Genomic DNA, 27,975 nt, shown 5'->3' on the forward strand with positions numbered 1-27,975 from the left:
CAATTATTTAGCAATGTTCCTCTTTGCTTATATTTTCTTATTAGTGTTTTCTATTAAAACTTTTTTTAGTTTATAATGTATCTTATTATTACTGCATTTTCGTAATAACACGCCACAGATTCTTCATTTTAAATTAAACTTTAACTATGCAAATTTTTTATAATTAATTCTATGTAAACTTTATTTCAAAATATTGATTTAGTGATAAAAGGACATTTAATATTAAAAAGTGAAAAAATATAGAGAAAGTATAGATAAAAAATTGTATTTTTATAATGAATTTCAAATTTTTGAAAGAATATATGAATGCAAATGCAGTGGTAATAAACACTAATTAAACAAATTAAGGGTTTTTATTTATACCTATTTTTATATGAAAAATTCTAAAGCGCATAAGTTAGTATAAGTGGGTATAACATATTTTACTAATATTTGACTGGTATTTTGTTTCTTTGTATGTGTTTTTTTACTTCCTGAACTATCGCCAAAGTTTGTTTTATTATATAAATATATTCTTTTGTTTTAAGGATGAGTAAAAGACAATTATAAACTCGAAATATTTGGCAATGTATTATATTTCGGGAACGCTATATAGCAACTAATAGTATATATTAGCGTGTTTTTTATATTTTTTACATATTTCAACGATGCATTTCATAATTCAATATTTGTGTGTGTCCATTTCATATCACTTTTCCGAACATGATTATTTAGCCAATAAAAATTTATTACCATGGTAAATTCACATTTACGAACAACTAAAACAATAATTGTAAGATCATCAAATTATTGATAATTTACACAACATCCTATGTGACTGAAATTAATAAATAAACGGTTATAATGGTAATAAAATGAAAGGGAACATCGTACTCTCAACATATAATTTTTGATGTTTATATTTATATTTAAGGATATAGGAAACATTCCAAAAAGACATGAAAGATTTCGAATCTTGAGATATGCACATGTATTGTTTCATACAGTATGAAAAGTAAACATAGGTATACAAGAATCTTTCGTGTAATCATATTTGATGACATTATTATATCATTCTAAAATAGCGAATACTTTGAATTTATCGCATGCGTGAAACACGATTATCTTACAATTAAATGTGTGACAAGATATCTCGAATGGTTGCATCTTTAAGGAAAAAGGTTCGTATGTAATGTAGAACTAACAATAATAAATTATTAAATTTCATATGAGATCGCTAAGGGCCGATTGCTCAACTTTTTGATAAACTTACCTATTAGGTAAATATGTGTCTGTCATTATTTAGAAAAAAAATGAAGATAGATACATGCTTATCTGACAGGTAAGTTTACCAAGAAATTGGAATAATCTGCCCTAAATCATTATAACATTAATATGTATCGTATAAAATGTAGTTTATTTTATGAATTTATTAATGAAGTTTAATTCCAACAAAAAATATTGCTTAAGTTTAGTTGTGTCATTTTATTTGTGAAATTCAAATGATAAGTAAGACTTTCAAATTCCACGAAAGTTAAAATATAAAGTCAAGATATTCTTAAAAATTTGTTTTTATTTCATTTTTTGTGCGTTCTAGAATTTAAAAATACAATTTGAATTAATTTGAAAATTTTGACAAATGTTGAGTAAATTATCCATATGTATAATTGCAATAATGTTGAAATTGTTTATGCTTGAAAACCACGATGTAATAATATATCGCGATATATTTTATATATAGTTATAAAACGATCTCATATGATATACATATTGTATTTTTGTTAATGTAATGCTGTACGTTTACAAAGATTTTTTGCTTACACAAAAATTGTTTTCAGAAGCGGTACTTTATTAAATGCAGAATCAACTAATTTTTTAAATTTTAAGTGTTTTATATTTATAAAACTATTTATGAAAATATAAATATAATTTTGCATTTTTTCTTATAAATAGGAATAAATATGAACAGAATCGATGCATTGTATTTGCAAAAATATTAAAATTATGGTAAGTATGTACATATATATTATTTATTTTCTATCTTCAACAATATTTTTTAATTATCCCGATTGATTAAAAAAACAAAGCTAATCTTATTAATTGAATAATTAACACTAAATTCATTTACTAAATATTCTAGTCCTGGAATTCATAATTATTGGAAAATTTATATAAATATTTTATATTTTTGTGGCATATATATCGACGTGTCGATATTTAAATAAATTATTGAGATATATATAATATTGTAATATATAAAACAAAATTTTATATAAACATGGAGATTAAGATCGTCTATTTAGTTTACAGATCTTGGAAATTTTTATTATTTATATATATAAATAATATTTGATTTTAATTTCTGATAAAATTAAAACAGTCGTATCGGATCGTACTATTATGTAATTGATGATATCATTATTGTAATAAATTTAAATGTGCCGCCATTAGTATCCTTGATGTTGAAATGACGTCACAGAACTTCATAGAGCGCGCAACATGGCGTCGCTATCTCGTCTTTCCTAACATTCTTTAGTGAGAAAAAGATAAAGTGCAATTTTGTATTTCGAGGAAATATTCTCTAGTGAGGTAATTCTCGTGAGATAATATCATATAGGCCTATTTCTACCAACGTAGATTAATTTTAATCTTGGATTAACTTACTCTTTATCTCTCTCATTTTTGGAGCTAGAATAAGATAACAAGTAAATTAAACCGAGATTAAAGTTAATCTATGTTGGTAGAAACGGGCCATAATCGATTTATTTTAATAACATGTATGCCACGCATGTGAAAAGTTATATTAAATAAATCTCTATAACAAACCTATATATTTTATATTTGTTGATAAATTTATTATATATTCTGAACTTTATCGCTGCGTCGCGCGATGTGGAAGAAAAGGGCACATATATGTTACGTAATTATCTCGTCTGTTCATTTCAATTTAGTTTGCGACAAAAAACTATTCTTAAAGTGCAAGTGCGTGTTTGGTTAAAGTCACAGAGGTCGAATGTATTATACATAACGCTCTCGTTATGCCACGTAATAAATAATCATACCACAATAATAGGCACGCTGAAATTTTTTTTATTAATTACGGTTTAATTCTAATAATTTAATTTTTGTATTATATTTTGTTTTATATGTTTTACATTAATTAAATATTTCAGTTTCATATAAATCTTATATAATAATTCTGTCTACAATTTTAATATAAATAAATAGAATGTTTTACACATATAAGAAATCAAGTTTTTTTATAAAAACTTTGTAATAACGTCAGAAATTTTGTATTTTTGTTTGCAAACTACTTATTTTGCAGTTTTTAGATATTGTAACGATTTTGTTGATATATAAATTTTGAATCGATGTTGCAATTTTTGTCAAATATTCACAAAAAATTGGATGAAATTGAGTTTTGAAAGAGTATTATGAGATGAGATGATGAGACGCAACATATTTCAAGAACGGTTTTTTTAAAGATATTACGAAACGATATTTGCGAAGGTAATGTGGGGCAAAAAATTTATACATTCTATTTTGTTACATATAATTTTTCTAAATAAAATTTTCATATTAAATTGTGTGGATTTTGCGTCGCGAGTACATTGTATATAAAGTGATATAAAGTGAAGTGCAATGGACATATAGAACTCTTTATAACATTTATGAACTTTGTTTTATGGATTTAATTAACTATTAAATTATAAATTAATTAAAGTTGCACGAATTTTGTGTCGCGAGTGTATTATGTAAAGTGAAATGAAGTGCAATCAACGTAGGAGATGACCACCACTACTACTACTGTAACTATTACTACACTACTACTGGACCATTTCCTGTGTACTTGCTGATTTAATTGCAGCGGAAAATGCATCGATGGACATTGCGGGACATCGCAAAATGTGAGTGCTACATTTCAATTAATTTCACGATTAGCCTGTTTTCTTTTAGTTATACTTTTAATAGGTTGCATTTTATTGCGATGTATCTGTTAATCTTTTGTTTATTTTACAAAACTAAGTATCAACAGAAATCTGATGCTAATTATTTGAACTCAAAATATAATCACACTGATTTTTAATCGGCATTCTTTTACAAACTGATTTTTTATTCTATAATGATTTACATGAAATTTTTTACGTATATATTTAAAAAATCATGTGTATATATGTTTATATGTGTAATATAGATATGTGTATGGATACACTATTCTTTATATCAGAGAATGAAATAAGGCTGTTTACAATATGTAGTCGCGACTCTTATTCTTGAAATTATTACGTCAGATGTAAATTTATGTTGTCGTTATATAGGAAAGCGGAAAATTTTCGGATTGGTTCGTGATTCCGATCACGATGTCGTTCCGCGAAAATATCGTCTGTTCGTCTTTGATTCTCAACCGTAAATTGCAACGAGGCCCCGTCACGTAGCTCGTCGAATTTACTGACGATCGTGCCGCGATGGGTAAAGGGCGACCTCGCCTTTTTAACGACATAGGATATCAATATCGGTGGTCCGTTAGTACGTCGCCTCGGATATTGTAACGTAGTATCGACCGTGCGAAACTCATCTCGGCAAGATGCCGCGTTTAACTCACCTGCCGTGTAATCTTCGTGGCCCCGATCGACGTCGCATCCAGAAGCGCGACGAAAACTGTTTTCGACGAACTTTAATTAAATGAAATTTTAAGCTGAGTGTTGCTGCATTTCGTTGCACTTACCGTCGTGCAGTTTACACGACCACGATAAATTTAAATTTCAATGCGCAAATGCAATCTGTGGCCGCCTTCCTACGCTAGCTTTCAGGGCAGCTCAAGTTTATCCTGTAACACAGTATCACGATGTATCGAATTATTTCGGAAAGATGCATCTACGATATCTATGTAGTTTCCTTGCGAGGAGAAATGGGAATGCGAAAATTAAATTCACGAATTCTATTCGAGACAGTCGAGCCGAAATTGAAACAAATAAATAAGTTTGCTTTTATAGAACATCAATAATAAAATTTTCTTTATTTTATATGACGCAAAACATGGATGTAAAATTAGGTAATTATATAAAAACTATAGAGACGCTTATTTAAAAATCCAAAAGGAATCATCTATCTTATATTTACTCGTTTGAACATGAAAAAATTGCGCAATGTTGTCATAAATATTAACTCGAATTGTGGAAAAATGTCTTCCGACGACAAAAATATAAAATAACGCTGTTAAATTATTTATTACGTCGAAAGTATGTAATTCGCGATGAAGGAAGTCACACTACAAATGAACGGTTCACGGAGGAGTGACTTGTCGTTCCGAAAGGACTAGAAACAATAAGAAAAGATAGCCTTGACGCGGAATGTTGATAGCACAATGTTCCCATAAAATATCGATATCACCTGTAGTGTCGGGAAGTAAGTACCGATGTGAGGATACGATAGTGAGAGAAGGAAAAAAGGGGAAGGGAAGGATATATCTATATTTTCTAATATCGTAATATCATTGGAATCACCTCTCTCGCGTGTAACGGAGTAGAGTAACCGCACCGCGCGCGCGTGTCTTTATCCTCGTGGCCCGCTGTGTCACCCCGGAATCCTCGTTTTCTCTCCCTCGTCGAGAAGGGTTGGTCCACGGTGGCGCCGTGTCTGGTCAAAACGGGAACGAAAGCTTGCGCCGGAACCGCGCAGATCCTCTCCTCAGTAGTTGCCCAGACGCTGTCACGGGCGTAGCTGGATGCTGGATCGTCTCTCTCTCTCGCGCGCGCGCGTGCCGCAGGGAGGCGCTTCCTTTTCTTCTTCCTCTTCCTCCTAATCACGTCTCGCGTCGTCCTCGTTGTCGGCGACGACGCCGTTGTTGCCGCCGCCGTCGCCGCTGCCGTCATCCCCGTCATCGTCGTCGTCCCCGGTCGCGGCGTCGCGCTCGTTGACACGGCTCGATCGTCGCCCCCTCCGAGAACAAGGAGAAGGTGCTGTAGAAAAGGGAGGCCGACGACGAAGGATTTCTCCTGCCGGCGTGACCGAGGAGGAGGGGTGGAGAGAGAGAGAGAGACAGAGAGACAGATAAATAGAGATAGACTGAGGTAGAAAGAGGGAGAGAGAGAGAGAGAGAGGGAGAGAAACGGACAGGTGGACCAAGATAGAAAAGGGGAGAAAGGTGAACGGAAGGAACAAGGGATATAGAACAAGATAGAGAGCGACCAACCGGCGGAGAAAGGTGTTGCTCAAGTAGTGCTCTGTGTATGGTGCAGTGCGGTGGTGTGCTCGAGAGAGAGAGAGAGAGAGAGAGAAAGAGAGAGAGAGAGAGGGGGAGAGAGAAAGAGAGAGGGGAAGAGAGAAAGAGAGAGAGAGAGAGAGAAAGAAATGGCGTGGACGGATTTCGCGTGTATCTCGCCGTGACGTGGAAAGGTAAGAAAAAAGTCTCGTCTTACGCATAATTATTTTCTTCTCTCCTTCCCGTTTCGTTTTATTTCCTCTTTCGCCGCGGGCCGCTTCGAAACGGTCGCCGGAGTCTCGTTCAATCCAGCCTCCTTTTGTTCGGTCGCGGCTAACCGGCACGATTGGTGAGGTAGCTTGCAGCTTCGCGTGTCAAATCGGCTCCGATTCGTGACGCTCACGGAAGGACGATCATCCGTCGGTTAGACCGGCGCAACGCGGCACATCGCGTCGCGTCGCGTCGCGACGCCGCGCCGTACCGCGCCGCGCGGTGCGGTGCGTCCTGTCGCGTGCGCGTCTGACGCGACGCGTGCTCTTACCACTGATGACTCTAAGCTCCAGTTTTAACAACCATTGACTCCGCTAACAAACTGTCTAAACGAGCTTCGCTTTCACGCGGTAGGGATTTATAAGCCATTAATTCTTAAAAGATCGGCTATTTCGTGACGTACCCGCCATGTGACGAGGAAATGATATTACATCCTTTTACCAATTGTAAGATCTTTTATTTATAAGCGTTGATTTTGAGATTGAAGTGATAGGCTTGGCGAAACGAGAAATTTCGTACAACTAAATCATCACGTTGACGTACACATTCGAATACGAAAAAATATCAATTATCGCGAACAATGCCTGGATGGAATTTATCCACGAATTTCATTATGAATAACTTTCTCAACAATACATGATATTGCGTAACTCGCGTTAGTTAACCTCTATTGTAAAAACGTTATTTAAACGTTATTTAATTATCGAGAAAATTACAATTATCGAAGAAATTAAGTTGCCAAACTGTTACGCATATACAGTACTTTTTTTTTAATTGAACATAATTTTTAACATTTGTGAGGGTTAGATATTCTTTGGTTCTCTTCTTATTCGAAAAATGTATGTCAGATTACAAAACTGCTGGCGCAACGGTGCACAATATCCGTTGCAAAAGTAAAAAGGATAATTTTTTTAAAACTATTATTCTTCCGTAAGAATTCGTGTACGTCGCAGCTTTTGACTTCTAAATGTGAGTCAATAAAAAGCGGTCGTAGAGTTCTTCCTCTGATGCACGATCGAAACAAAAGTAGCGTGGTGGGCATTTCTGAGTGAAATATAAATGCCTAACTATACGTCTTCCTATATATCCCGCGGCCTAAGAAAATGTTTAATTTCGCGGATAAAATTTACGACTGGCACCCGCATAGTCAGCGAATTTCACCTTTACCGTCAGCCTCTGTCGCGCGGAGCAACGATAAAAAAAGAAAGAGTGCTTCGTTACCGTATTATTTATGAGAAAAGAACTTATTTATCTTGACGAGAGGGTTGTTGGTAGGGCTGAGAGAGAAAAGGGCCGAGAGACTCAATAAACGAGAATACCTCGGTGTAAACGTGGCGTGTAGGCGAAGATCACACGTGACGCCGATCGATATCCTCTCGAGTATAATCTCTTTTGCGAATCTGACGTTCTTGTCTCTATTACGTGGTAAACACATTGTCTGATAGTACCGCACGGAGGAAATTGAGTTGAGAAATATTTATTCGCAGTATCTTTTTTTTTTTAAATGTGTGTGTGTGTGTGTGTGGGGGGGGGGGGGGGCTGATTATTTGGAAACGCCAGTACATTGAAAAGTTAAAGATCTGAAGCATAGGCGCTATTTTTGCAAAAAGAAATTCCTTTATTTATATTCGGTCCATTATACAGAATTTTCCATTTTAATCAATTCATGCAAATACGTTATGCAAAGTTGAAGGTTTCAAGGGAAACATCACATAATATATGTGTCTGTTTTATTGGTGAGGCATTGCAAAGAGTGAGATTCAAGGTTTTCCGTTAAGATTTTCAAATAAAATTATGTATACTGTTTTTAATTATTATAATGTAGCTTTAAAAAGACAAACATACAAATAACGAATATGAGTTTTATGTTATTATATATTTTTTAAATTATATATTTTTTGTAATTAGTTACTAGTTTTATTAGAATTGTTATTAGAATGAAGAATAATTTTTATAAAACGATATCTGTATATCAAATGGCTTTGGAACAGCTATTAAATATGTAAATTTTTTAATTATTTTTTCCAATTTTAATTTTGTTAAATTTTAGAATTAGATTGAGACGATAGCATAAAGAAATAAAACCATGACAGATTTAAATTTAATTTGAAATGATATTTGTACTTTATAAATTTAATAATTTAAGATTCGATAAAAAATTAAATTTAATAATATCTCATACATATTGTTAGAATACGTATATGATATATTCAATGATTCGATAATTTTTATTTGTTTTAAATACTTTGCTTGATATTTTTGATTTGTTATACCATTGTTTATTAGTTTGGCGATTTAGATGAGTTAGATGCCTCAAAAGATATCGAAGCATGATAGAGATTCCGCAATAGATAGGAGGTGCAATTCAATTTTTGCTTCCTATATTAAATTCCGTGCGGTTATAGGTTATTATTATTTCTATAGGGCAATGTGTGCGCGACGCTCGCGTCTTTAGAGTTCTTTTATCATTGTGCAGCGTTAAATAAAAAAATTCAGATTTGCTGCAGCAAAATCACATAGTGAAATGACGGTAATTTTGTTTTAACCAGCTTCGCCATTTTGTTCAGATTTTATGATATTCCTCGTCGCTTCCAGATTGGCCGATTTTAATCCGCGTTATTCGACTACGAAAGCTAATCGAAAGTAAATTGCGTTTATTGAGATAATATCACCATAAATTGAATTTCCCTGAAATTGAAACTCAGATTTTCACTTGTCATAATAGATACGTCTGATTTTCAACGTTACTTGACTTGGATTGATCTCGAATTAACCCGGTATCTATAAAACAAATTCGGAACATTAACGTACATTTGCGTACAGTTTGCGTTTATTTCATTAGTTTATGTTGAAGCTTATCCCGTAATTTTCAAGATTACTACAGCTCTCCAATTAAATTTCAAATCAAATTCGAATGGGGCACCGAACTCACGGAAATTACGGTATAAAAATCTTGCATCTCCATCGTACACGATATTTCCGGAAAATCCCGCATACAGTTATCCCCGCGGTAGAGCTCTCTCATATTGCGCGATTTATGATTTCTCGAACTAAACTGCACGTTGTGCATTCGCGCGCATCCATGCGTGAGACTCGCCGCGAAAAAGCATAGAAGCCGGGGCGGTCGGAGGTGGGATGATTACGGGGGCGTCCAGACGGCGTCCCCGCGTCCGTCCGACGTTGCAACGGAAAATTGCATAGCCGTATCGCCGTCGGTACTTTTCCGGAACGCGGCACCGCGGAACGATTTCCCAGCCGCAACCTGCGGCACAGTTAATTCATCGTCTCGGGAGTTGAATGCCGGTTAAACGCGATATTTGGTTGTATTCGCGACAATCCTAAATCAGCTCTTGCTCTCGTCCTTTAACCGCGTTATCGTCACCCTCAGTTCGGTGCCTTGTTACCGATGTTGATATGTCAAGCATACGTTGCTGCTCCAAAACCGGAATCCCATCACGGATTCGCTCTGCCGGAATTTAAGCTCACATTACGAAGCTCTGTGTACGCGCACGTGACGCTCCCGTTTCAACTATTCTCTCTCTCTCTCTCTCTCTCTCTCTCTCTCTCTCTCTCTCTCTCTCTCTTTCTCTCTTCTCATCTGTAGCGTATGCTAAATAAAGCGTGATGATAATAAACTCAAACGTAATAGATAAATAGATAAATGTATTTTATATCAGCTGTATAGACGAATTTTACTTTTTAGTATAGTGAGGTGTAAATTATAAATTGTGACTGTTTTTCTTCTCGATATTTTTATCGATATTTTTTTTATTTTTAATATGAAATAACACTAACATTATTAACATTTATCTCATTTATATTGAAGCGTTTCTGCATTTTTTGTTTATTTTGGTTTTTAATATAATATAGTATACCGTTTTTTAGGTTGAAATTTGATAGGATAATAATATTTATATGTATATTGTTGTAAAACTTGTTAACAACTTTAACTTTTTAAGTCTAACGTTACAGAATCGCAACAATGCCTTCTGTCTTTTATCGTATGTGTATCCAAAAGATAAAATTAATCTTTTAACTCTTTAGAGATAGTTATCAACGAGCCATCTGTTGTCTAAACATTTTAATTATAGAAAAAATATCTCTTATATATAGCATATAGCTATAGCTTGTCAAATAACAAATTATTTCTATTTTTGAATGTTGCCAAAATTTTTTCGGACCCGAGAAATACTTTAATTGTTTAATATTATTTTTATATCTTCATCTTGCATTTTGTCCTCTTCTCGTTCTTGTGCATTTGACCAAGTTTATTTGCGGTGATCTTTTTTATTTTTTTTTCTTATTTTTGCAATTTTATTCGTTAATTATTATTAGCAAAAAATCTTTGCAGTATATTTATAATCATGCCCGAAGGGAATGGAATATTCTTGCGCAATTCTATACATTGAAACACTTGAAAGATTATATTGGAAATTGGTTCTGCACTCGATTTTAATAGTTTCTAATATTATTTATTTTATAAGAAGGGAATTTTAGATCTAATTATTTATACCGGATGTCAAAGAAATCGTTTTGCGTACTCTCCACTTCTCTGTTTGCCGTCCTTGTACACGCAATAAAAAGTTCAAGACATAATATTATATATTAAGGTACTGAATTTATTATTATAGTTGTATATAGAGGGATAACTTTATAATTAATATTCGTTTAATTACATAAAGTCACAACTTATTTTTGTTATTTATTAACATTTTTTTAATTATGTATATATCATTAAATAGTTTTAATATTGAAATAATAGCAAAGTAGAAAATTGTTTAATATGATAAAAATTATTTTAAAAGTAGTATGATTTTTTCATGATATGGATTACACTGTGCAATTACACTGTGTAACAAAAATGACATCTTTTTATGCATAAGAAGTTGATATATTTGTGAAAGTAGAGATAATGTATTTCATCTTATAGCATCATTTCAAATAATTTTATACATTTGAAGTTTAGAGTAATCATTGCTATACAAATAAAATTTTGCAATTGTCAGAAAATTATGTACTTTTTGTAAAATTGATTGCAATTTAAAAATGACAAAATTATAGTGATTGGAGCAGAGCTAAATGATGAAAAAAATTTATTTTTGGTTGAAAACTCTCCAAATTTTAATGTTTGTTTATATACACACACAATAATAAATTTGTGTCTAAATGTGTGTGTGTATGTGTGTGTTATTATATATTTTTTAATTAACACTTATTAAAAAATTGTAGGAAGACTGAAAATGGCATAAAAATTTTACTAAAAATGTATTTTTCCACTATTTTGTTATGCTATTTTTAAACTTTAAATGTGTATAAAAAAACATCAATATTTGATCTCGCTGAATAAAATGCATTTTTATATTAGATTTTAATTTTACTTTACTTCCCCAGACTTATTGAGTTTTTCGTGTTTGAAAAATGCTGTCGCATGGTGTTATTTATTAAATTAAAATAGTTACGTATCTTTTTGAGGCACAATGAACTCGGTCTGAATGCCATAGGGATTATTATTATTACCCGACATTATTATTATTATTATTATGTATCTTTTTATGTAGATAACATATAAATCTTTTACGACAAATAAAAATTGATTTTTTAACAGAGAATCATATTTTGCAATCGATTTTTTAGAGTACGAGAACCATATTTCTTATCTTTGTTTAAGACCTGTTTATATATACACATAAATTATATTTCTATATAATTATTTAAATTACGTTCTTTTAAAATATTTCGTGTGCTGTTACATGAATCCATTACATATCGTTGATCCGTTAACTGTTAATTTTGATTAAATAATTTGTGCGTAATTGTTGTAAAGGGTTTATTAAAGATAGTACGGTCGTTCTAGGATATTGCATGATGGGTATAATAAAGATAGATAAACGCGTAGTGTAATGTAATCGCTTGATAAATTATTGCGGTAGGCAATATTGCGGAATCAGCTTTGATGCTGATGAGCAGAGAATTTGCTTGTTGTTGCGGTATTGCAGCATTGAATAATGAGAAGTTGTGGTTATTTTTGTTCTGGCTAATTTTGATTGCGCGATGTGTTAGTACATTTTATCGAATATCCGCGTAGAAAACAATTACTGCGAATTCATATTATTGAAATTATAATAATTTTGAGTGTAACTAGAGTAAAATGAATGAAAGATATTTGCATTTACTTACGCAAGTTTTTTTTTGCGAGAAAAGAATAAATTATTAGTTTTTTAATATACACATTTTTAATGTCTCAAGTAAATTGGTAGATGCATGAACAGATTTATCTTTATTTGCTTTATTTACTCGGTTATTGAGCTCACGGATTTTACTTGTTTTATGATAGGCCGAGGTATAAAGTGGCGTGAAACTTTTTGCGATTCGCTAACGATAGCGATATCGAAACCTGAAAACGAGAAACCTGAAACGTGAAAAAATCTTATTTTTTTACTTGTATATAAAAATTAAATAAATAGTGAAATTTGATTTAAAAAAACGTCAACGAATCAATGTAGAAAAGCAAATAAACGAGTGAAGTATCGACGGTCTTAGAAGTAGCACACGAAATAGAAATTAGTAAATTCGCACATTAATCGATCATTTGAACAAAGCCTTTTCTACTTGATGTAATTTTTACCGTGAAATTATAGGCTTACATTCTTAGATGTCTATTTTCTCACTAACGTTTGCTTTTGAAACTAAGGTGTACTTTTAGCACATTTATTTTAAAGAAAAAGAATTTAATATTCGAGAAATTTGAAAATAAGGATTTTTAATTGATATATAGATCGACAGATAGAAAATTAAAGTATAATAATTAACATTGCTTTGTTGATTTATGAAATAAAAATAAAATTATTACTTAATAATGTATATTCTCTTTCCACAAGAGAGTATTTAAATCTGATTGTTATTTTTTATAAAGTGTAAAAATGCTAATATAATTACAAAAATCTAAATTTTATAACTGATACGAACAATACGATAAAATACATTAGATTTGCTGTAATTTAAAGATATTTATCATTTTGTGAAAACAATTGTGGAAATGTTTACATTATAGCATTAAATAGTTTACACCAACTTTATGTCGAATGATTTTCCAACCACTTACTTTCTGAGTGCATTCTCTTGTAGTATGCGCTTGACGTCGCAACTCACGTATAGATCGATGCAAAAGAAATTGTTCTCCGCTGTTCGCCATTATGATGCAAAGTTCATTCTTCCTTTTAACATCATACTATTCCCGTTTTCTACCTACCTACTTAAGGCAGGCTACATATAACCGAAATAGCTTTGGAATAGGGAATGAAAGCGACGCATTTTTTTTTTCTTCAATTTGTATGTAATATTTCAAAAGTGCCTACATAATATCTTACAAATATATATATGCATATTCTGCAGATCGTTTATATTATTCGTTATTTTGTGATATTTGAAGTTTATACGTGTATTCTGAGATATATATTTTAATTTTATTATAATAAAATAAAAGATTTCAAAATCCATGATAACATAAGTTACATCGGTATCTAGCTATAAATTTTTCCATCGGTGTTATCGGAAGAATTCTGAGTATCCTTTCGTTTTCTGACTTTTCTATTCCATGTGAAAAGATGATTTGCTGTGGTCGAGAGACTTGGAAGCTTGCCAGTAATAGCGGTGATTCGATCTGATAAAAATGGCGAAATGAAATTTAATATAATGCCTGGGTAGCGAAAGGGTGTGCAAGAAGAGACCTGAGTTTACATTAGGTAATGAAATCTATCTTTGATGTGCTTCGATTAAAACTCTGGACCCAACCTGCGGAACTACATATATCGGATTATGACGTCAGAGTCGAAAAATCACAAATCCTGCTTTTTTTCTGCAAATCGTATTTGCGAATTAATGAACTATAAAATTTTATTTTGGTTGGAAACTAGGAAAACATGCAAAATAAGTATTTGTCTATTTACTCGAGGTGAAGAATCAAAATATAGAAGTTTATGACATATTTCATGACATGTTTTAATGAACGGTAAATGATGAAAAGAAAAATATTCTATTTGACATATATTGCAAGAGAATATTGTGCTTTCTCGCTTTTGACGTCGTAATTCACTTTGGTGTAGTAGTTTCAGAGTTTTAATCTTTTATATTCTTTTTCTTATTTTTCTTCCTTTTGTCTATTCATTAAATATAATGAAATAAAGTTTTGTCTTTTTTATTATGATGATCAAGAGACCTTGATTTTATATGTTAATTTACATTAAAGCGCGCGAGGATATTCCTTCTAATTCTGTAAACTTGAGTGACGCGGATATAATTATTTAAGAAAATGCGAGGTGAGGCATGATAAAAGGTTAACAGATATCTTTTCAACTATTGTTAAGAATATATTGCTCGAATTCTTGAAAATGTCTCGTAAAGTATGTAAACACATCAAAAATTATTTTGCTGTTAATTCTTATATACAGAGTTACATTGTGTAATAACCCAATTTTGTTATGTGGGACCCAATCTGCTATAAGATCTGTCGATGTTAGCTGATGAAAGTTATATCCTTTGTCAGAATTTTCCGCAGGCGATTAGATATAAAGCTTTACGATCTGAAGAACAGTGAGGGTGCGCGGAAATCTTCTCGAAGAATAAGAGATAAATCTATATCGTTGCATGTATGCCAATATGATAAATCAAACGTGATCTGTTCATGGAAGGCAGAAAAGTTATCGTGTTAACAGACAACAAATCATTTTTCTTATGTATATATGCTTTTATCTTAATATCATTTCAATATATACAGTTTGCTATCGAGTGCTCTACGAAATAAAAAAATATTCCGAAGGATTAATATTTCTGGAATTAATTAATTAATTGATAATTAAAGACTTTTAGGAATTCTTAAGTTTTAAAGAGATAAATAGATAATAAATATCGATTCTTTAAGTTGATTCTAGATTCTAGCAGAAATATCGATTATATAGTTTAATTATTGAAATTTAAATATTGGAAATTGAAAAGGTAAAGATCAAAATTACTTTTTTATTTTTAGCAGGGAAAATAGATATTACATTCGGCAAGAAATCAATATTTAAAAACGTATTCGGTAAAGTCTGTTGAGTCTGATCCCAATTTAATAAATATTGAATCTTTATTGTGATATTCATAAAAATTTTACTGTCAAATGAAACACATAACTAAATTCAATACTACAATTAAAAAAAGTTTCTGATGATTTGCAGATGAATTAAAAAATAACTTAATAATAAATATTAAAAAATTATGTATTTAAAAGGATCCGTTATTTTACATTTTAGTTGAATTCCTTATCAACGATATTAAGTGACATTTGAAATTGATTATTAATAAACAATAACAGTAAGCTATTTATATACATTAAAATTCATTTAATGAGATTTATAAACTGACATATTATATATATATATATATATATATATATATATATATATATATATAAGATTTTATTCGGTTTTCCATTTCAAAACAAAGATCGGGTTTTACACTAATGATGTAATTGTGTTTAGCATACATTCGCATATATTTTTAATTTAGTTTATAATTATTAGTATAGTCATCAAAAATTTTAAAGGCAAATTTGTTATATGCAAATAAGATATATTACTTGATATAATCAGCTTTTTCGGAAGATTGTTCTCTTAAGAATAGCGCGCGCTTGTTTTCTTTGAGCAAGGCACGAGCTTTAAAGTGCCAATTTCCTCTTGTTTTCTGACTGGATTACTTGCCGCTTGTTTCTCGAAGTAAGACAGATGGTGAAGTTATATTCGCTCTCTCGAGAAAGAAAAAAATATTGCTCGTTACAGATATATCATTATTACGACAGTTCGAGAAATAGAATTTCCAATTTCGATATGATCTATACCGGGATTATCAATTCATACAAAATGGTTGGAACTAAAATTCAGGTTAGTCAGTGGTCCGATAATTCTTGACAAATTGCGAGCCATTACCATCGACAAGAACAATTCTCTTCCCGCGTCCCGGCTGAACATCTTTTCCATTTATACTTTTCCTTGTCTCCTGCTCGGTGACTCAACTCGACTAAACTAACCGTCGTCATTTAGCGGGACAAACGGCGAATCGGGTAAACGTCACGGTTTCATTGCTCCTGGAGAAGTTTAGCCCTTTCGCGTTACAGATGTTCCGCTCGGCACGCGATTGTTCGAGCAAGTAGGACGGTGACCGTCGTGCGCAATTGCGTTCGTCAACTGCGAAATATCGACTTTTTTTACGCAGCACTGTATCGATAATATCGATTTGCGTACCTAGAATGTGAATTAACTTAAATAAAACGTGTATTTACCTCGAATACGTAAATAGATTTTAATATAACTCGTTCTCCGCGCGCGACGTTATTTGCGTCCGGATCGGAAAGCTCGGCGGCAAACATACCGATAGCGAATATTGACATCCAATTAATCGTTACTGCTGCAACAGTCCGTTATGCCCGACGTCATCAGCGAGGCAGAAAAGTGCTCTTAGATTAGCGGTCGCTCTCGGGCCGATCTTAGTCAGTAAGAGACCTGATGACTCGGCGCGTTTAAGGTGCTCACGTTCGTTTCGGTCAATCGGAAGAATCGTGAGGCTCGAGATTAAACCGAGGAAGGCGAAACACGATCTCCCCCTCCCCCCTCTAAGATAGTCCGCTTTCGAGCGACCAATGATTTACATAATGTATACGGGATGCAAATTTAACTGCATCAACGGCACCCTTGTCTACCTCGTGCAAAATCGGAATTCAGCCGAGCGTCAGTAAGTTACTCGCTGGGACCCAGCAAAATTTTCCGCGGAAATTTCCAAACGAGCGATCTGATCCGCGTTGTTCTTTAGGATCCCCTTAAGCGTCCGGCTAAGTGTCAATTCGGCGAAATGTGTCGTTTCCCGACGCGCGATATCGGACAATTAGCATTTTTAACATTCAGAACGATGATATGCATGCATCCCAGTGTATGTTTATCATTTAAGTAATAGATATTATTTTATATCTCATATAATAATAATATATGTTTATCATTTGAATAACAGATATTACTACATTTTATATATAATAATAGTATATATTTATCATTTGAATAGTAAATGTTATTCCACATCTCGCGTAATAATAGTAAGGTATTGCTATTAAAGGGTGCTACTATTAGTTGATAGTACTGATAATAAATAAACTTGTAATCAATATCTTCGAGCTGCAAGTGCAGTTTAGCTTAAATAATGAAACTCTAGGTGACATTTATAAGCTCCCGTCTTCTTTAAATAATAAGGTGGGATAAATTATTAAAATGTCTTACAATTTTTTCTTATATTAGTTATTGCTATGCACAACTTAATTTATTGAAATAATATTTGAAAATGATAATATAATTAAAAGGAAAATAAATAAATTTTAATTATGTGTATTAATTACATTAGTTGTATAAATACATAAAAATTAATTGTACGAAACAGAATTATATCGGTTCCATCTTTTTGTAATTATAATCTTTTTCCTAAAAAGATTGGTTTTTTGGATTTTTCGAAATACGTCCTCTAAAATTGTTGACCCGTATTCCTTAAATATTAAAGCATCAGAAAAGCATGTAACTTATTTTTAAGCGCAATCGAAAATAATCAGGGAATGGCGATTGTTTGAGTTATTTAGAAACTGAAACTTTAGAAGAATTATTCGCCCTATATAGTCTGTAGCGATTTGATTTTCCATTTTTGTTGCATCACCATTATTAATCGCAAACGCCGTAAACATGTAAACGTCTAGGCACGGCGTGAGCATTATCTTTTATTTTAACCATTTCCGCCCTGACGTTATCCTTCACTTGACGTAAATTTTAAAAGCAATTTTATTACTTAGTTACGCTTTCCTGCTACATTTCTTCCGTTCTTTCTAAGAGATATGGTCGTAAATGCCTTGCATAACGTCCAACGTTTTACGTCGTATCATCATCAAGCAACTTGAAACACTTGCAAAATCGTGGTCATGAGTTTAAATATTCATCTTTCTTCTCTCTCCTACTTTCCTACTCCAATATAGACCTGTTGTTGAAAGCAAGTTTACAACAGCTAAAAGGCCGTGGCTTTAATAAATTAACCGGTAGTGTGTGTACCTTAACGCTAGTATCGGCTTTACACCCGACCTTTGCGTCCAACCTCTTACGTACAAAATCGCGAGCATGTGCGAATTTCTAATTAGCAAGAGAAATTATAATCCTAGTAAATTAACAACCAGTCTTGTATAAGTTTGGCCACGCGTTTACATCTCTCCATCAAGACTTGGGGGTCCTTTCTGCCCCCACTGCTCGCGCCACTGCATTATCCCAGATACCGTAGTCTCCGAGCGATCCTCGATGGCATCTTGCGTGTGAACGCACCTTCAGCAGTCTCACTGCGGAAGGTGGTAACGATCAACATGTACTGAGATTCGCGCGTGCGCGTCTCTCGTGACGTCATCAACGTTCAGCCGCTGCTCCGAGGGGTGGTTTTGGATATCGTTTCTCGATATCTGCATACGCGTGCGTCACACCGTGGACACGCCGACCGGCATGATACGCATTGTCACGCACGGGCACGCTTCTATCGAACGTGTCTCGCTTTTTTTTCCCCTATACGTACCTTCGCTGGCACGAAATGTTTTTTTTCTCCCTCCTTAATATATCTCGTTACTATTCGTGTGACCCCGGAAGGGACGGGCAGATACCCTTAAAGTCTCTCGGGCGGATATTTGAGGCACGTTTTCTTTTTTTCGGTATACACCCTGAAAAGAATTTTATATAAAAGCATTGTAAAACGAATTCACGGTTCAACTTTACGTTGTAGCGGATACCAATAGAGTTGACAGGCTGCTTTTGTTTGATTAGATAAATCGAGAAAATCTAAACTTTGGTATAATATTAGTGTATTATAGAAACAGAAAGTTTATAATAGAAGAGACGCTTACAGTTACATACACCAAAACGATTCTAATAATAAATTAATTGATAATGAAATAAATAGCATGTGATTTATGTCAAAATATTTTAAAGCATAATGTATTTTATAAATTGATTTTTTAATAACTCTAATATTTTTGCAGAATAATTAGAAAAATTGTGTTACGTAAAAAAATTATATAATTCTATGTAGCTATAAATATCTGGAACAATTTTGTTATGATACATAGTTTCAAGGATAATAGCTTGCAACGTTTTAAATAGTCCATCTTGTATATTATGAGATAAATATTAGTAATTTTTTTTACACAATGTCCTATTAAAAAATCATATTTTGTACATTAGCCTCATTCAAGGTTTAAATTACTGTTTATAATTAGTATTTTAGTCTGTTACTCTGGCCACTTTTTACAATCGTAAACTATATCGCAGGTAAAGATAGCACCCATTAACTGCAGGTTTGCATGTGATAATTGTTTTAAAAGAATTATGTGACAATGGAAACTTGATGCTGCAGTACGATGCTAAGATTGGTTTAGGAAGAAATACCAAAAAAAGAAAATTACATATTGATATTTAGAAACAATATTTAGAAAAGAAACATTGATAGACATGTATTTTTAGAACTACATATTTCATAATAAAATATATTTACACTTTTTTCAGTGTACACTTTTCTTTCTTATTTGAAAATGTTTTAATTTATTTTTTTATGAAAACACCCAAATATTTGTATTAAAAAAATTGTAAAGAAGATAGCATTTTATATAATCGGAATAAAAATATTTCAATTCTTATTAAGAAATTTTTGAACATAAAATTTATAAAGAAATTGCCTCAAAATAAACTCTATGTAATAAATTTAATATGAATTTTTTCTCATATTTTACTTTATGAGGGTTATAAATTTTCTAGCGGAGAATTGTTGAAGAAGAGAAAAAAAAGAAAGATTGCCGAGAATCGCTTCTGTTATCCGGTTGGCAATTATCATAGCCAGCGTGAACGGGAAATCAGGAAAGGAGTTTCCTGATTTGAAGTTGTGATGATAGGCGCTCGCCGAGTAAGACGGTAATTGGAATTATTGAGTCTATCAGTAACCGATGAAATAAAGCAGAATAAAAATCATGGACTGAGATATTTTTACAAGCACAGAAAATTTTTATAATTTAAATAAATTGTTATTAATTAAGGTAATAGCTCTGAAGTCACGTGATTTTAACTTTTAGTTAACACGACGTATATAATTCTTATAATTACTAAGAAAATGTAATTATAAATTAATATAAAGTTTATATTTTATTTTTTTGAAATATTGTTTCTAAATATCAATATGTAATACTCTTCGAAAAACCATCTAAACATTTAAAAGATTAAAATTGTATTGTGTTATTATGGATTTACAGTTACGTTTACAATTTAGAGTTTCTTAATGTTTAGAATTTCTATAGCCAGGGCCTCTAATTCAGTCTTCTCTAAAAAAAACTCTAAGTTAATGAATTTTATCGTTTGATAGTTTACGTAAAACGTGAAGTTCACGGACTGCAACAAAGTTTCGACAGCGTCATTTTCGACGGTAACTTTGTCTAAAGACCGCGTGTTAAGCCGGCTAAACAAAGGCAGATAAAAGGCAGATGTATCTCAGGGAAGTTGGTCCCGGTCGATAAACTTGCGCTAAATACGCCGACGACGTAGATTATATCTCGACAATTAGGAAGTTCCTATGGCACAAATGGAACTCTTGTTCGCGTTTAATGTCGAGGCGAGAGGCGGATTGCGGAGGTCAACGAGTTTGTCTCTCGAAGCGTCGCCGGAAAACACTGTTAGCAAAGTTGCACAAACGAAAGTATAAGTTATTACATTTGAATTACATATACACGCGCACGTACACACACACACGCGCACACACATCACACGTACGTTTCGTATGGCAGCTTATTTCAGCATAAATTCCCATTTCAAGCTTATAAAACCCGAAGTTCGAGAGCGCGAAAGAACGAGCGGCTCGACGGCAAGGTGGACGTAACTTTGTTTCATACTTAATCGCATCTAATAAAAAAAAAGAGTTCTTATGTTTTTATCTGTAACGCCAAAGTTGTTTAACTTATTTGTCTTAAATTCCAGATAATCCTATAGATTCTCGACTTTATCGCTTATCGTTATTTCATTGCCTAAACATTTTAACACGATTATAAAAAAAAAAAAAAAAAAAAGAGAGAGAGAGAGAGAGAGAGAGAGAGAGAGACTACATCAATTTCTTTTTATTTTCTGATTTTATTTTTTATTGTAATACTCGATTCTTTATACTTATATATCTTTGTTTTTAACTTTATGTATATTTTTGGCATGATATTTTGATTTAATTTGTTTCTCTCGTGTTAATTCTCTATATATTATGTATACATTCTAATACTATTTCCTGATACTAAGCTATTTCATTAATCGTCTTTTACCAATTATAACGTGTATTATCTGTACTTAGTATAATATATTCTATATTCAATATTTCTCTTATAATTTTGTCGAAAAATCTAATTGGAAAATGTAAAAGGTTATAGTTTGTTGTGCGCAAGCGAAGCTGAAAGAGCTAATAATCTCTTAAATGTCATTTCTTCGTTTCGTCGAGATTAACATTTAGATTATTTCGAGACACCTAGCGTTTTGTTCTGAAGAAAATATATGTTTCTATTCATGATGTTTCATTTGTAGTATTTTTTCACCATTCCCGCAATTCGATATTAATATTTTCTTCCATGTGCCTTGTACAAGATCGATGAAACGTACACTGAGATAGATAGATCTGAGTAATAGAGTCTTCCTGCTTTTCATTCATTTATGCATTTACGGTATCGTTATGCGCTTTACGCTTTCTTCATATTATCCGGTATTTCCTGATGTAAGAAGATTAGACTGTGAAACGCAAGCACGCAACAGCGGAGGGCTCAATCCTTTGATCGCTTTCTTCTTTTTTTTTTTTTGCCAACTATATTAGGATCACACGCGTTTACCCCACTGTCAATTTTATCAACAAGTTTCTCTTATTAACTGGTTTGTTGTCGAGCAGACGTTCCGTTCGACAGGCTGGTTGGCTGGGAATGTCCTTTGCCTATCTATCAGTGAGCAGGGAGTGGACGAATGTCAACAGGCCTCGCCCGCTGGGGCAAACACTGTTCAAGGCTTTGCCTCGCTCCAGCTTCTGAGCGTCTAACCGCGAGCTTGTTTGATTAGAGACCCGTTAACGCTACTACCTGACGCGAGCATTGCTCCGCTAATATTAAAGTTCGAAGGTTAAGCAATAGCCTCTCGCCGAGGGGAGGCTAGTAGCTACTGCTTATTTCTGCTTACCACGGACAGCGTTGTCTCGATTTATAAGTTTATTAATATCGCGTGCGCCAGTTACGTTGCGACGAGATAGGTCATGTCGTTCCGTTTAAGATTTCACGTTCGCATCCGGGCACAGGCGGTTTAGCGCGAAAGAATAGGTTCCTCTTCCTCGTGCGCACACTTTTGCTCGGATCGTTTACATCAGTGACCGATTGCCGCCGGAGGATTACCCGGCCTAAGGCTTTTAATCATCTCGGCCGAAGCCTCTGTATTTGCATTTGCTATTGATTTCATCATTTCCTGCGTTTAATCGACTAAATTTGTAATAATCGCGACATCGATTATTTTTTGTCTAGGATATGAAGCGCCGTTGCATTAAATTCAGTAGCTTACAATTTGCATTTAGCTCGGCATAGATCAAGTCGTTGAATCGAACTGTTTTTGGCTCCCATTGGGAGATTTACTCTCCATCGGCCTTATACGGTCTCCTTTTCTCTCTCTCTCTCTCTTTCTCTCTCTTTCTCTTATCGTCACTGAAACATCTTGTTAATTCGCAGCCAGGGATGTCGTCGCCCTTCGTAAACTCGTAAACCCGACAGCGCTTGAGGTGTCTTCGCAAAGTACCCTTAAAAGCATTCAACTTTTCACAACGATATCGGTAACTCTAGGTATAGGTTGCCACTCGACCTATCCAACCGGTTTTCATCTCTTTTTGTCTTTTTCTCTTTATTTCTTTCCTTTCCGTCCCTCTTTCTCTTTCCGTTTTCCCCTCTCTTTTGCTTTAGATCATTTATCACGAAATATAGTTGACCATTAAATACGAGTGTTGATTATCGAGCGCTATTATCTCGAGTATTTGCACTTTTTTTAATAACGTGTAATACGATTGGAGGGTAGGTGTCAAGAATTGATTTTCATGCTGATTTTACAATTGATGTGCTTATCAGTAATACGAATGTTAATTTAACAAATCAAACTGACTTGTCGGATTGTTCGGAAAATGTCGAAAAACATAATTGCAAAAGAAAATTCGAGTTCCTAAATTCGGGTGCGAGCAATCAAATTATGATTTGATGGAATCATTTTTGAATATTATTTAGAAAATTGAATTGCGACACGTTACAAATTATAGAATGTGTATAAAATATAGTGTGGACTCAGAAGATCACGAATAGATACATCGTTCGCTCACCGCGGATGTCAGAAAGAAAGGAAAACGTAAAACAATCGTTTGGATATCATCGCGACGGATATGCGGAAAAATTTATGAGTTCATACTAGGTTTGAATAACTGGTATACATATATCTCTCCTTTATCCAATTTATTTATTACGCTGCAGCGTGTCGAAATGCGATGAAGATTTATCGGTATAGTGATCCGCTCAGATTACCGGACTCCATCTCTCTTTTTTCCCATAATAATCCCTCGTCGATGATCTTTGTTGTGAGAAGGATAATTTATCGCCTGCAAAGGTTTTTTATTTTTTTATTTTTTCTGTATATTCAAGCGCATTAATCAACAACTTAATTAATCAATTAGCGCAAAATATATTTGCGGAACTAATTATTTATAAGAATAAAAAAGCGTTTATTATTAGAATGATTATTTTTGAAATCCGTTGTCACTGAAATGATAACATGAATTTTTTATCCGCGGAAAGTAAGAATAAGATACTTTTAATAATAACAATTAAGTAACGTAAAATTTTATTAAAGTTTCATGATTTTGTATTGCATAAAACGTATGAAACAATATTTTAATTCAGAAAAATGTCGTTTTTAAACTTTTAATATGCTCGTTTTTCTGAATTCATATCTGGATCACAATGTCTTAAATTTTTTTTCGAGAAGAGATTGAAGATGTTACAGTAAATTGATACACAGTTTTCTACTCCTTTCAGTAATATCTGTTGAACACTTAATCCTTCGGTGTATTATTATTGGAAAAATGGCTTAAGTTTCGATCAAACAATTCTATCCTAAATGACGGATACATCATTATATCTGCTAGTTCTCTTCGACGCTTTTCGTATAACGAACATGTCTGTCATAATACGGACTTACAAAACATGTATCTGTCATAACACATGATATACAATAGTTCTTTTAATTTCTTTTTTAGATTTTTTTAAATTTTAACCATGGTAACTTTATAATAATTATAGCAGTAATTATAGCAATAATTACAAGGTTAGGTAGTAACTGGTTAAAAAGTTAGTAATTTTTAATTTAGTTAATTTTAAATAAATTAATTTTTAACTTTAATTAGTTATTTTTTAAATAAATAAATTTTAACTATTATTAACTTTATTAATTTCTTATAAAATTAAAAATTTATGCAAAAAAAATTATAATAGAAAACATTACTACATTAAAACGATATTTTATATAAACTTAATTTATAAATAAAATGTTAAATTTACTTGATATAAAATATTTAATTTAGTTGATAATCTGTATCATAATTGTGTTTTGAATAATCTAAGAATTTTTAAAAAATCAATATTAAATTCTAATTTAATATAAATAATGCTTTTTAAAATTAACTTTCAATTTTATTTTTTAACTGACTTGTTAGTTTTTTACGTAAAACTTTTATTGTAAATTAATTTTATTTATAGCCATTCACTTTAATTTAGTTAAAATAGAATATTAACTTACTCAACCCTGGATAAATTATAAAGACCAGATGTTTTTCTGTTTTTTCTTTTTGCTAGTTGTTTACTCGTTATTATTTTGTTATAATGTATTAATTAGTCACACACGAATAATTTTTAATTTAATTTATGTTTACCTTTAATGAAGAGAGAGAGAGAGAGAGAGAGAGAGAGAGAGAGAGAGAGAGAGAGAGCAGATGTTCATTTTATTTTCCTGAGACGCGCGTATAAGACAAAGTGTATCAAAGAGTCAGACTATAATCTTCTTTGTAATGCTTGAGATGTTCTCAAATAATGTATGAGATCTGAAAAGGTGATATATACTGTGTACGATATTCTGTAATAATATGATATAATAATGTTCTACAAAATCGCATTTGGAGTCAGACGAATCGTAGTAACACGAGTTAGCGGTAAACCTGGTTAACTAAATTTTCCTCGTCACTCTCCGCAATAGGTAGATAGGTTGGTAGGATTAATCCTAGGCAGGGATAGCGTGTCGCTAATCCAGAATTAGTTAACCCCGATATAACCGTAACTTAGTTATAAAGATGCTCTCATGTTTGTTCACGGTTAGGTGGTTCTAACAAAAATTGAATTTTCACTTAGTTGTCAGTTCTCTGAGTAAACTCTCGTGGGAAATGTCTTCCAAAATAATTTTTCGGGAGAAAACGTAAACTCTTTTGTAAACCATACGTTATTATATATGGTCCGATGATATATTTATTTCTACTCTTCACTTGGAAGATGAGAGATTATTTCTTATTAAAGTTTGACATGTTATAAAAATCTTGTGTTTTATTGTGAATTTTGTATCTATATTTTATCAATTTACTCTAATATTAAAATAGAAAATATTTCATGTCCTAGTTGCGTGAATAAAAAAAATATGTTCTAGATTTACGAGCGAAGAAATTAATTTTATATTATAGTTTAAAATCATGTTTATTGTATACCATTCGTTATACGTTTGCAAGAAGTTGCAATATTGATTTGCATAATCTTTAATTGCAATATTAAATGTAAAGGTTTTCAGAATCTTAAAATATAAATAATAAGAGAGCGTAAACTACAACGATATAACTCTGTTTGAAACTTTTTTAATTTGTATAAAATTATTGCAATTTGTTTTTCTTTTGAAATGAAGTATAGCTAATCTTTGTTATGTTATATATACATACATATATATATATATATCACATAAAATTAAATTCTATTTGTAGGACATAAAGTTAAATTTAATTACATGTTATAAAATTAAATTGTTAAATAATTATATTTTTTTTAGCTGGTTTATAATCGATTTATTGTCGGTGAAATTTTTTCGTTGACAATGTTTTTTTTTTTTTTTATTATAATTTTTTAGTAGGTTTTTAATATATATTTTGAATTTAATATTCTTGGATTAAAATTTTATCAAAACAAAGTTTATACTTACAGGCGTAAACCTTTGAAGATTATAAGATAATTTCAATGAATATGTAAATTTTGATACGTTGAATACAAATACGGTAGTCAATTTTTATATCCCTAATCGTCTTACCTGTTATCCGATTCATCTTTTATCTGATTCTGTGGAATTTAGGACTGGAAAAAGTCTGGCTTGTTTTCCTTTGTGTGCGGATAATCTGTTGAAAGTATGCGGGAAATACCGAGCATATGTTCGTATGTAACACGTACTGTAGCGCACGGAGTTACATGAATAGAAAATATCGACGCTAGGGGCAAGTATAAGTCGACGATATATCGCAGTTCCATCGTTTTCTCTGTATCTGCCAAATCCTCGACACGGCGCGACTTTCTCGTAGGAATATCGGTAGACGCATTGACAAATTGCATCGATAAACTGTTCAAAGTCGAAAAAGAATGTAGGAGGTATACCGTGCCTTTTTATTGTATTGCATATTGATCCACACAGTTTTCACTCTCTCTCGTCTCTTTTAAAAATAAATAAAAATTAACTAATTTATTTTTAATAAATGAAACCAAGTTTATAAATTTTTTTGTGTTTCTTGCTATTCTTTGCTGATGCACGCAGTAATTGCCTCTGCATTTTTTACTATATAAATGAGCGAGATGTGCCTGTATCTCTAATCTGATCTCTCTCTCTCATGCTCTCCAGAAATTGATAAATGCAGCCCGTTCAAAAGCGAGTTTGCGTTTTCGCGCAAAATTCTCAGCTAAAACGGTAAACTATTAAGCGAGGCAGATATGCAAATGGATGATAAACTCTATTAAAATTTACATAGTCTTTTTTTTGTTTGAACGCTTATGAGGGATAAAAATGTAATTGTTCTAACAAATAATTAAAGATTGATTTTGAAGAATTCCATATGAAGTATAAGATTTATTTTTCATACTATGTCTTGCATATACATATAAGGTATTTGTTTTGTGCGCCGCTTGCATGTTCACATGCATAAAAGCGGGATGATTTACAAAGAATGGATTCGGGTGTGGCCATTCGCCAACAAAACCACACCCTTATCTATGTTGTAGCAGGGTCGTCAGATAAATAATTAGGCACGTGGTTAATATCGATCTGTAAAATAGAATTTGCAAGACCATATAGTATAAATTTTCAAAACATATCTACTTTATTAAATTAAATCTATAT

General features: G+C 32.4%; 2 protein-coding genes and 1 long non-coding RNA gene across 7 annotated transcripts in view; 2 read left to right on the forward strand and 1 right to left on the reverse strand.

Moving 5' to 3' along the window:
* The first annotated feature begins 3 nt into the window (after positions 1 to 3).
* LOC114255733 lies at positions 4 to 1,859 on the forward strand. Its single transcript, XR_003626922.2, has 2 exons — positions 4 to 1,160; positions 1,818 to 1,859. It is a non-coding gene; the product is annotated as an uncharacterized LOC114255733 (long non-coding RNA).
* Positions 1,860 to 3,211: 1,352 nt separating this feature from the next.
* Positions 3,212 to 27,975, forward strand: part of LOC105835564 (two pore potassium channel protein sup-9) — a 92,840-nt gene continuing 68,076 nt past the window's right edge. For 3 of the 5 annotated variants that reach the window (XM_036283327.1, XM_036283329.1, XM_036283330.1), the window contains exon 1: positions 6,243 to 6,375. The gene's annotated coding sequence lies outside the window, so the exon portion shown is untranslated. The other 2 variants (XM_036283325.1, XM_036283326.1) reach the window with 2 other exon arrangements.
* On the reverse strand, positions 3,924 to 5,896 carry LOC105835992. Its single transcript, XM_012679715.3, has 2 exons — positions 5,484 to 5,896; positions 3,924 to 4,807 (listed from the first exon to the last, which is right to left on the reverse strand). Exons 1-2 carry the CDS (start codon positions 5,859 to 5,861, stop codon positions 4,787 to 4,789), a joined length of 399 nt encoding a protein of 132 aa, XP_012535169.1. The 5' UTR covers positions 5,862 to 5,896; the 3' UTR covers positions 3,924 to 4,786.

Source organism: Monomorium pharaonis, chromosome 2 (assembly GCF_013373865.1).
Source record: "Monomorium pharaonis isolate MP-MQ-018 chromosome 2, ASM1337386v2, whole genome shotgun sequence".
Taxonomy (NCBI): Eukaryota; Metazoa; Arthropoda; class Insecta; order Hymenoptera; family Formicidae; genus Monomorium; species Monomorium pharaonis.